At 43.1% G+C, this 11,513-nt stretch overlaps 2 protein-coding genes across 3 annotated transcripts; one reads left to right on the top strand and one right to left on the bottom strand.

The window, feature by feature from the left end:
* The first annotated feature begins 81 nt into the window (after positions 1-81).
* Positions 82-3,723, top strand: LOC116265749 (B2 protein-like). The gene is made up of 6 exons (XM_031646611.2): positions 82-1,229; positions 1,322-1,811; positions 2,515-2,615; positions 3,013-3,096; positions 3,226-3,336; positions 3,468-3,723. Exons 2-6 carry the CDS (start codon positions 1,373-1,375, stop codon positions 3,507-3,509), a joined length of 777 nt encoding a protein of 258 aa, XP_031502471.1. The 5' UTR covers positions 82-1,229; positions 1,322-1,372; the 3' UTR covers positions 3,510-3,723.
* Positions 3,724-5,202: 1,479 nt separating this feature from the next.
* On the bottom strand, positions 5,203-8,556 carry LOC116262498 (transcription factor MTB1-like). 2 transcript variants are annotated; one of them, XM_031641947.2, is made up of 3 exons: positions 8,251-8,556; positions 7,699-8,068; positions 5,203-7,555 (listed from the first exon to the last, which is right to left on the bottom strand). In XM_031641947.2, the coding sequence occupies exon 3, from the start codon at positions 7,468-7,470 to the stop codon at positions 5,701-5,703; it is 1,770 nt and encodes a 589-aa protein (XP_031497807.1). In that variant the 5' UTR covers positions 7,471-7,555; positions 7,699-8,068; positions 8,251-8,556; the 3' UTR covers positions 5,203-5,700. The 2 variants fall into 2 exon arrangements, with proteins under 2 accessions (XP_031497807.1, XP_031497798.1); XM_031641938.2 differs by having other exon boundaries at positions 5,203-8,068.
* Between the last annotated feature and the right edge of the window lie 2,957 nt (positions 8,557-11,513).

The raw sequence follows: 11,513 nt of genomic DNA, 5'->3' as shown, positions 1-11,513 counted from the left end.
ACCGATCAAATGGAAATGCATTAAATAGAATCGGGCTGTCACCAAGTTTACGAAACGGGGAAAGGGAGGAGGGGACACCGCTGGTCCACTTAGCCTCCAGCGGCCCCTCAACCCGAAAAATCGATTGAAGGGACGCGCCCGCAAAGCGCCAACCTACCTGCCCGGTTGGGAGAGGGAGAGGGAGAGGCGGGGATGCTCTTTTTAAAGGGGTTTTCTGCAAGGACGATTGTGGCTGAAGGTAAGTTGAATGCTTAATTTCTTCAAAATTTGACCCCGCGCCACGTTTTTCTACGAGTGGCCACTGTGTCAAAAAGTTACAGAGAACAACTCTATATGAGATTGCGTTTTCGCATAACCAGCTTCGAGAGAACAGAGAGGGAAAAGCGAATGGTGCCATCAACCCGTTATACCAAGGCCACAGCAATGGCAAATTTGAGCATGATGTTTTTTTTTTATTTACGTAAAGTTAACCTAGTGCCACTAATGGGTGGCTTTTAGAAAGACTGAAAAAACGCAAGGAAGAGAGCCAGAGAGGCCCTCCCTTGTTCCGATATCCGCCAGCTCGCCTCAGCCCTTGCGACGCATCCAGTTGCGCTCAGGGAACTTAGGAAGGTGACGAACCAGATGAGGAATACGATTTATGGCCGTGTCGGTGGCTCGGGTACTGTAGCAGTCTCGTCATCACAGACACATGGGACCCAGCTGCTTGCAGAGGAGAGGAGACATTTCATTCGTGCTCTCATTCAAGTTTCGAATTTCAAATTTCTTTCTTCTCTGTCCGTCCACCTCCCAGGCAACTCCTGCCACCTTTCTCTTCGGTAAAATGCCCGACCCATTTGATTTTCTTTCTGCAATAAAAAGTTCATAATGGCTTTCAAGGAGTCAAAACTGTTCATCCCCTCTTGTCACTATCAAAAAAATTTGAAAACTATGACGTTTGCACATGTAGATGCACGAAATCTCTACTTCCAGGGAGAAGAAGTGGCCAAAAATCCCCAAATTTCGAAGCCCCCCTCTGTCCCTCTCTTTTGCTTTTTCTTTTTGCCTTTGCTCGCTCGCTCCTCAGACTCCAAACTCTCCTCCTCCTCCTGTAATGTATAAGAAATCAAGCTAAGAGAGCAGAGGCCCTCATTACCCACAGCACATACTCTCTCTCCTCTTCGCCACCAGTGGCATGCTCTAGGCTCCCCGCCTCGCTTGCTCGCAAAGAAAATCTGATCAGTCCCCAGGTTTGTTTGTTGTTTGTTTTGGTGTCGCTTTTTTCCTCTTCCTTTTTTTTCTTCATCCTCGGAGATCATTTCCTGTGTTGGTGCTGAACCAGGTTACGCTGAACAGAGGTGACTGCCTTGGCTTTCGTTAGCTGGGACGGAAAATGGCTGGCGACGTTGAGATGCCAACTGCATTCTCGTCATTGACAGCTGACTCGGAGTTCAGGAACTCCGCGGAGACAATCGATGACTTGAATTGGCGGATTGCGGCGTCCAAGCTTGCTCTCGACAACCAGTTGAGGAGGAAGGAAAAGAGTGCCGTCGACATTCAAAGGAGGCCTTCCTTCGCAGAGGCACTGAATCCAGAGAAGGTGGTCATCCGCCCACTGCCGCAATTCGGCAACTTGGAATGGAGGCTTGGCAATATCTCCACCAAGAATTCGTTAATGGCCCTCCCCGAGAATTCTGGCTCTCCTGCCACCGACAGGTGGTTTAAAACGTTGCCATCGGCAGAGGTGCTCCCAAGAAACGAAATTCTCGGTGGATATATCTTTGTCTGCAACAATGACACCATGCAGGAAGACCTCAGGAGGCAACTCTTCGGTAATTACCATTTTGGTTTTAGTTTTTCGGTTTGTGGGGTGTGCCACATGCACAGTAGGTGTTTTTTTTTTTCTCTCTCAGCATCAAGCAGCTGCTGCCCGGTCCATCAAATAAATATAGGGATCAAGGATTGGGTGCAATGTGATTGCATAGTTGAATTCGTGCAATTTTTTTTTTTTTTCTAAACTCAAACCTAATCTTTTCTTGCAAATTCTCCGACTTTGCGGATGTGATCTACATTATTGGCAACTTTAGAACTTCATGGTTGAATTAGTTTTTTGGATGTCTGAACCAGATTTGCCGACCTGCAAAATTTTTGAACTTTACCATGTGAAAACAAAAATCAAAAGATGACTTGTTTCAGGAAGTGATTTTAAGGTGGCTTTTGGACCATGTGGATCACATCCTTAACAGTGGAAATTTAGTAAAAGGCCTTAAAATTTGATTTGTAGAATGTTCTGTAATATTCCATTCTTTCAGACGGGGGAAGGGGCTGAGTTGACGTCTTATAGCAAAATCCAAGTGAAAAAATCTTTATGGGTACTTCAGATAATGCTGCTGCAGTTTTTACTATTAGTGTTGTGATGCAGCTCTTAGCAAACTGCATAGATACTGTTAAATAGCTCGCGTATAATGAAAAACTGGTTATATGAATAACGGCAGCTTGAGCAAGTAATGGTGACTCTTGAGCTACTTGCTGCAGGTCTGCCTCAGAGGTACAGAGATTCCGTGAGGGCGATCACACCTGGGCTACCTCTTTTCCTCTACAACTATACATCCCATCAATTACATGGGATCTATGAGGTATATTCGTTCATCAACAATGAGGACGTGGGTTGTCACCAAATGTTGCTTGCTTATCTTGTCTGACATTAACTTTTCTTAGATTTGTTTCATTTAACCGCTATACTGGCACAAAGTTGAGCGTGTTTTCATAAAATGTTCAGTTTTCCATATTTGAGGCGCAAAGGTAGAAGGGTTGCAGATGGGTAGATCTGCTAGTAGACTTTTGTATCATTTTTTACTTTTGCTCCATTATCTATTCCAACCCCATCTCCAACCCGTAAACGACGTTTGCATCACGATGAGGCTTGGTTTGCGAAAAGCCAAAAGGAATTATTGTGGTCTATACAGCTGAACTGATGCAAAACTGCTAGCTTGTTCTATGCGTAATGAAACTAAGAATATACTGAAATTCCAGGCTGCGAGTTTTGGAGGTTCGAACATCGATCCAACGGCTTGGGAGGACAAGAAGTGCAAGGGAGAATCCAGGTTTCCTGCCCAAGTAAGTTCGGAAGCCTAATAAGCACGCATAAGTTTTGTTCCGGTTGTCAAATGACAGACAATCAGGGTATTTTTCACAACCATGACTGCATGTTTCTGTAACCTTCCGGTTCATTACTTGAATCATCAGGTGAGGATTCGCATCAAGAAGCGTTGCAAGCCGCTTGAGGAGGACGCCTTCAGGCCTATACTCTACCACTACGATGGCCCGAAATTCCGTCTGCAGCTCTCAGTTCCAGAGGTGGTATCACCTTCCCACTATACGTTTGCCTCATTTTTGTTTGTTCACCCAATTGATGCCTTTCATGTTTTCTTGCTGTCCATTCGTTCCCTTAATTATCTTCTGTTGCTCCTGTTTTGTTCATTCTGTAGGCGATCGCATTGCTGGATTTGTTCACGGAGGACGATAAATAGGAGCAAGAACCTAAAAAAGTAGCAGAAACATTACGTAACTGTGCTTATAAGGAACGAGCATCATTTATACTTTATACGATTGGTGTTGCTTGTCCCCACGGGAAAATGTAATTTGAGTTAAAATTGCGGTTCTGATGGTAGAACTGGCAAAATATATATTGTATGAGTTTGCAAGGAAAAGGAAAAAATTGAGGCCCCCACTTTTTGATAAGAACTCTTCTGTTATCTTTTCTATTCTTTTTTTTTTTAAAAAAAAAAAAAATCTTGGTAGGCTACTTGGTTCAAAAATTTCCCATCTTCTCTATCCTCAATATTCTACACGATCCCTTATGAATGATACTCGTTCCTCAATTTGGTCCATCTCAAATTCATGATCCAGTAATATTTCCACTAAGGCATGTCTGAAACGCCTGCTGAAAACGGTCTCGCGACTCTCCTTTTCTTTTGTTGCGGCAAAAACGAAGAGAAATCGTACGCAAAAAAGTTATAATGCAGAAGATTCTGTGGCATTCCAAGAAGTGGAATGGAGAACCGAGAGGGAGATCAACAAAATCCGACATCAGATCTGAAGTTTTGGCCACACACAGGATTTCAAATCCTCAAAATCTTAATTTTATACATGGTGAAATCTTATCTTTGTTTACTATATGGACCCTCTGTTTCTAGATGCAATAAATTGAGTGCAAAGGAAGGAATGCTCTTACAACTGAATGCACCCCTCTTGTTAAGAGCATCTCGATCACTTTCCAGCCCCAATAAAGGCACCCTGACTGCCATCTCTGATCGGGTAATTTTTCTCACAATCATTCAACCCTTACCCTTTCCTTCCTCTCTTATTTTAATTATATTCTAATTAATGGTAATTAATTTCAGATTGGCAAATGGGAATCAAGATCATGGCACCAAAGATTTTGAAGCACATGATTCATGGACTTCATGTGGCAAATAGAGAGGTGTTGCTGTGGTACTCGTAAGTGCAGGTGGTTCCAGAACTCAAGACTGAAGTGGTCCATGAGTGTCCAATTGCTTATAGTCATTAGAATCAACAAAGCAGCATCACAACCGTCGCAGGGAGAGGAAGCAGTACATAACAAAACTACTTGGGAATAAACCCCTTTTGCGGAGAGCTTTTGATAGTGCATAATGTGTCAGTGCTTTGTTTTGCGTAACTTGGAACATACCCATTATTTGATGAGCACACCAGTCGCCTGCTTCCTCTTTCAAATACAATAAATAAATAAATAAAAAAGAATAGAAAAGAAAACATGGTAATAAGCCCATCCAAATGACAAGGTACAAAATGAGTTTCCTCCAGTGTAGAAAGAGTTGCTACACAGAAGTTACAGGTTAACAATCTGCAACCTGGAGTGACAAGGCCTGAGGAGACGACGAAACTCTAGGATTGGTTGGTTATTTACCGTGGTCGTATCAGCAGAAGGCTCTGCCTATGGGGATGAATTTGGAGATGCCACCGCGAGCCAAGAGGTTAGGTTTTAATGATTGGGATTTCTGCGCTAGTGCTTCTTGTCGCTCCAGCACCTTTGCCTCAAAAAGGAACCTTAGTAGACAAGACTAAATGGGAACAAGAAAAGAGCGGACTAGGTCAAAAAGAAGGCATTAGCAAATGAGCAAATAAAAGATGAACGCCCTTGGTGACATAATCACGCCTCCTCACAATTTTTTGACAAAAACGTGAATAATGCAGTAAGCTTGTTCGCTTAAAAATAATAACAATAAATCACATGGAATTGCCAGTACTGTCTATAGCAGAAATCAGGAACTATTTGCTTTCTACAACAGATAGAAAGAGAAGCCACAAAAAAGCATTCAAGTGATGCCAACTAAAAGCAGCAAGTTTCCCTCTTCCCCCGTCCTCCGTCGGGTGGGGGGAGGCGGGGAGGCGCGAGGGGCGTTTACTCAGCTAGTAGAAATGAGTACAGTAACGATCCTGTCCTTGGAAGATATACATCTATCCTTCATACACTTTGAAGACTCAAAAGCCTCTCCCTTTACAGAAACTTGAAACCAGCGTGCACATCAGGAATCACAAAACCTGGACCAATTTTCACATATACCTCATTTTTACTATAAGCAGTTTGTCAAGGGAAACGATCACATCAGAAGAGCCCTGCCATTGAGGCCCATCGTGGAGCAAAACGAAAAAATGTTTTCGGTGCCCAAAATCATACAGTCAGCTTGAAAACGCAGCGACCAATTTTTCTTTCATTAGCTGCTCACCCCCACTTGGGGGCCTGATCACAAACGTATGAAGAACCGAGTCACTTTCTGTGGAGACTCTGGACTCCTGAACAGCGATCTTCATGTCACGTAAGACTCCCATCACTTTGGCTATGGGGTGGGTATCAAGTGGGCAGCTCACCTGCACAATCAGATCCTCATGCAATGTCCGCACTTCAATCTCTGTATTGGAAGTCTTTCGGGACTCATCTGCACTATCAATCCCTACCGCTGCATCCGCAACGTTAGTAGAAGTGCCGCGCTTCTCCTTCTCCGCTTCCATCTCTCTGAGCTTCTTCTGAAGCTCCGTAATGTATGCAATGGCGTCCCCCAGCAAGGAGGCCTTGTCCATCTTCGAGATGTTCGGAACAACTGCCCTCAATGCGTAGAAACGTTGATTAAGTTTCTCACGCCTTTGCCTCTCTGCCTCCACATGATTCAGAGGCTCCTCCCTTCCATTGGCTGGCTTTCGTCCCCTTTTTCTTGGTCTTCTCTCATCAGGTTGGGGAAGCCGGTCATCTTTAGATGAAGAATCCATGTCAGGAATCTCTATTTCGTTGATTGGTGTTCGGGAATTAGCAGGAACTGCTAGACCGGCTCTTGATGTCCCCGAGAAGTCTATCTGCCTCTGAGGAGGGAACAATTTCAATCTGCTTTCCTCTACGCCACTACCATTAGTATAGTTTCCATACTTGAGGCCAGCAGCAGGCTCACTGTTTGCAATCAGCACGTTGTTGTTTCCATGCTTGAGTTGGATCTGCGATTTATAAGCATCCACCCCCGCTTCAGAGCTCCAACTCAGGGTCGCCAGTTCCTTCTTTGAGCTCACCAAGGGTGCAGCCACCTCTTTCTGCTCGTGCAAGGAGCGCAAGGAAGGAGCAGTTGCATCCTCTAGCTTGGCAGCGAAGGGCTTAGTTGTAAGGTGAGAACCAGCCTTACCGGGTCTGAGATCATGGCCAAAAATTTTGGGGAATTCATCAGGCCGCTCATGCAACTTTAAGGAAGACTGTGACCTAAGAGGACCGGATACCGAAAATGTGGAGTCGATGGCCTGCAGAACGTTCTGATCCTCTAGTATCAAATTAACCGATCCAAGCTCTAGCACTCCCGTCTCAGTGGGGAAGCAAACCAAGGTGCGAAACCCCGCCAATTTGGCGAGGTGCGACCTCGAGTAATACTGATCAACAGAGTTGTCTGGGTTGACAATCCAGACAGGTTTACCGGAAGCGAAGCTCTTGCCAGGTGCCCCAATGCCGCGAGGAAATGAATAGTACATGGACGTCAAGTAAAACATCTCCGTGTTCGAAACGGTATCCAACGTCACGGCGATGTTATCCTCATCGGAACCACCAAAAAATGTATGAAGCTTCTGCAACACCCTCTTCCTCATTTTCTGCTCCCTGTTTTCGCCAGAGTGACGAAGTTCGGCAGCCACCACTTCACCCTCCTTCGGTTCCCTACAGTGCCCGTCTCCCCACCCCAAAACAAGTTCCCCGGACTTGGATCTAGAGACCTGCCAGAAGATGGCGTAAGTCCAGTTTGACATAGCCGACCCTTCAACCAGTTCGCAAAGCTTGGACTGCAACGCGCAATCGCCAACGGCGGTAAACAACCCTTCTGATGAAGAATTTCCGGTCATCAAATACTCACATGCGTCGCCACCCAGAACCGCCTCCAACATGGCCTTATCTTCTCCACTCCAAAACTTCCCCGCCGACTCCATTCCACTATCAAATTCAAGCTAATCGGAAACTCATAAGACGCATCAAAACCCAGCTGAAGCAACAAATGCTCAGTTTACGTTTTCTCTTCAGAAAATAAGAGAAGAAGAAAAGAAAAGAGCAACAACAATCAACACTTGATAAAAAGTTTCTAAATTCTACAAAGCCTAACAATTTGATGAAGCCGGACTTCGCCTCACAGTTCCAGCACCGTCCAGTCAAATTCTTACCGCTTCAGAAGAAGAGATCCCAAATTCAAATCTCTCCCGAAGCCTAGCCCGCGAGGCTTCCCCAATTCAATCTCCTTCGCACCGGTGGCACCAAAACCTCAGTTTTCCAAGTCGTTGCTGCAAAAACAGACTCTCCAAGAGAAAATTCCAAACCCCCTTCGCCAGACTCCCGATCTACCAGACACCGATGAAATGCAAGAGCTCCTAGGCACCGCATTCGAGCGTCAACGACCAATTCACAACGAGGGGGAGCTCCGGGACCTCGCCATTCCTTGAATCCTTCCCCTCCCAGAAGAAAAGCCGACCCCTTCTCATGGCCCACAACCAAAAAAATTATGCCTTTCAGATCTCCAATCCCCCCGTCATTCTCCTAAAAAAACAGAGACACAATATCGCGGTATCACCACCAAAGGAACCAGGACAGTGGAAAAGGAAATCAAAACAGCAGAAAACCGTACGACGCCGACAGAAATCCCGAAAACGCAACGCACGCATCAACGAGGAAAACCAAAACCAATCAGGGAGGGGGAGAGAGGGTAAAAGGAAAACTACCACTCTTCTTTTTGCGCCTGCATATTGATCGAAGCACGAACCAGAGAAATTCGGCCTCACGCCTCCATCTTTCCCTCGCCTCCCGTCGATAAAAGAGCACCCCGGCTAGGTCTACCGCTACTAGGGATAGGGTTAGGGTTTAAAAAATTCTCTCTCTCTCTTTTTTCCCTTTTTCTGTTGCTGGCTTCAGGGTTTTTCTTCTATCGTCTCTCTCTCTCAGATAAGAGGAGACCGAGACAGACAGAGTTCCCCATTATTATTACCTTACCTCGCCCTCACACAGAGGGAGAAGCGAAGAAACGCAACGCAACGCGGCTTTCATGACTCCCTCCCTTTTTCCCTTTTTTTTTTTTTTTTACGATATTTTTCTCTGCAGCGTTTAACTTCCTTGTCGTACTCAACGTAACTGTGGTTAAACAGGTTAACCACGGTTGGGGGCTCTCTCTCTCTCTAACCGCATCGTTGAACCGATCACGAGTTCACGTGGCCGTCGCTTCTCTTCTCCCTCCTGAAGACAGAAGGGAGAGGGGGAAGGGAAGGGTGGGTCCCATTCGTCCTCTGAAATGACTACTCTACCCTTACTTTCCAAATCTTGGACGACAATTATTCGACGCTGGGACCGCACCTGTGGTCCGCCTGGGCCCCGACCTTTGATCCACTTCTCATGGCTTCGCCATCTAATAAAATGAATGCCTGATTCGAACTTCGAACCTTTTATTACAACTTAATTAAGTTAGATGTGGGAGGAGGCTTGGCCTCTCATCAACAAAAAACAAAAAATTACATACAAATTTTAAAACTTTTTATTTATCCATATACCAAATTTTTTCAAAATGATACAAAATTTTCAAACTATAATTCTCGATACATTCTCATGAAAAAATTTTTTTTTAGCTCTTCAGTCCAACCCCAACTAACAACATGGATTGATGTAAACCCGGCGCGGTTGGCGGGGACGGAATCTTGACTGGTGGAGCGTTGGATCCCAGATGGACGGCTCCGTCGATGGGGGAGCACACTCGAGCGTTGAAGGAGGAGACTTGGAGGTCAAAGGTGTCTCCAGTCCAGGTTGGCTTAGCTGTACGGTTTAATAGACGACGGATGGATTTGGACTTATTCGGTTTCTCAAACTGGAAACTTATTATGGGTTGGAAGATGCGGCTTCAGGTGGTCACCTGACTTTTTTTTTTTTAATGTAAAAAGTGTTTCAGGAAATTCCAAAAGCAGGTTCAAGTTTCCAAACTTTCCGCTTACCCACCTAAACTAATATAATAATTACGTCACAACAAAGCGCGCTTTAAATGAATTCTTTCTTTTTGAAGCCCCCATCTTAAAGCCATCCATGTCTTCAACATGGCTCGCTTTTACTACGGACAATTTAAAGTTCTCAACGTAAAACATGTGAGCTCTCCAACTAGGGATTATATTTTAGGTACTTGCGATTCTTACCTTCCTCTCTTACGTCGATAAAAGTTATATGATTTAAAAAGAAAATGATTTTTTTTTTGCTGGTACGTTTTGATACATTTCAGATCTTTATAAGGATATGAAATGAAATTAGATCGAAAACAAACAATCAACGCTCTCAAGTTGATAAGTCGCCCATAGTTCCCCCTCCTTTGGGGAGCGCCGCAAACCGGTTGACTCCGGGAGTCAGGTTAAAGATCAGATCAGTTCAAACGGGACGGAAATCGGTTCACACAATAGTAAATATCAAAATTCATTTGAACTTTATATATATATATATATATATATATATATATATATATATATATATATATATATATATAGAGAGAGAGAAAGAGAGAGAGAGAGAGAGAAAAAAAAAAAAAAAAGAACCGGAGACAAAAGCAAAAAGACAAAATATACAATAAGCTCACAAAAAAAAAAATAAAGGGGGTGGAGAGAGTATAATGACAGAATGACACCATTACCCAGCCCCAAAAAGGGGACGATGCCGCAGCTGAATGACAAAATGGACATCCCCTGACCGCTTTAAGGTTTAAACACAAGTTTTTTTAAGAAGTTGACCACCTTACCACTCAATGTGGTACAACTAAAGTTCTTAGGAATCAAATTTCTAAACTGGTTTAGGGCTGCCAATCACTATTAAATAAATAAAGAAAAAAAAAATAGAAAGGGAGAAACATGAGCTCCACTTCCTTTTTTTTAGTGGGTAATGACTTGTTTTCATGCCGTGATTGTTGTTGCACTCGTGTTGAGTTATTAGTAAATAAACGCTTCTGGTTTATAAAAAACATGTTGTAAGAATAAGTTATACTATGATTATTGAATACGACAACTGATATTATCTCTAAATATTATATAGCTTACGTGACTGAATTTGTAAGATCAAGCACGACGCATATATGTAGTATATAAGATTTGAGAGTCAGCTGATAATTGATCATAAACTATTTGAGCTTCATTTCTTCTTAGTCTTGATTCAAGGACACCAGCATCCACAGGATTAACTAGTATTATGATTGTGAAAAAAATGTAGAGAAAGTTTCAACAAATTTGAGCTGCATATTTCACGGCCAATCATAGTTTAGTTACCATAATTAATCTAGTTGTGAAATGTTCGGGGATTTTACAAACAGATGATGATCAGTGTAGTTTAGTTACAATTACCTCCAACATTTTAAAGGTGGTGTCCTTTGAGTTCATCAAGGGCAGAGCCAGAAAATTTTAAGAGGGGAGCCAAGCCAAATTAAAGTTTCTAAATTTTGACAGAGACTTAAATATCATTTTTCAAAAGTTTTATGTAAGAACAAGTGAAATTTTCTAAAATTTACATGTAATTTATTTTATTTTGTTTTTTTTTTTTAAGGAGGGTCAGGGCTCCTGTGGGCCCTCCTTTGGCTCCATCCCTGGAGTTAACCAACGCTAGTTAAGACATGTGTCCTGTTTAGAAACCATGAACATGTATCTCTTTCTTTTTCTCTTTTTTTTTTTTCCAATGTCATTTTTTGTGGTGCAACAAAATTTTTATGGGTTTATGGATGACATCCTGATCAACTTTTTTGAAGCAAATCTTGGTTTTGCATCCAGAATTAGGTTTTTGAAGCGTTTTTGTCCCATAATAACTGGGTTTAAAGAAAACTCAATCTCAACAAAAGTTAGTGTTGTAAAGGAGAGCAAAAAAAAACACCCAACTAAACTCATTAAAGAACTTGATTTGATTGTGTCATCTAAACAAATAAACCAAGTTTTCAAAACTCATTAAAGAACTTCGTTTTCATGAAACTAAGCTTTATGAA

The sequence above is a fragment of the Nymphaea colorata genome, chromosome 1 (genome assembly GCF_008831285.2).
Source record: "Nymphaea colorata isolate Beijing-Zhang1983 chromosome 1, ASM883128v2, whole genome shotgun sequence".
Lineage (NCBI taxonomy): Eukaryota > Viridiplantae > Streptophyta > Magnoliopsida > Nymphaeales > Nymphaeaceae > Nymphaea > Nymphaea colorata.
This window is presented reverse-complemented; position numbering and strand designations above follow the sequence as displayed.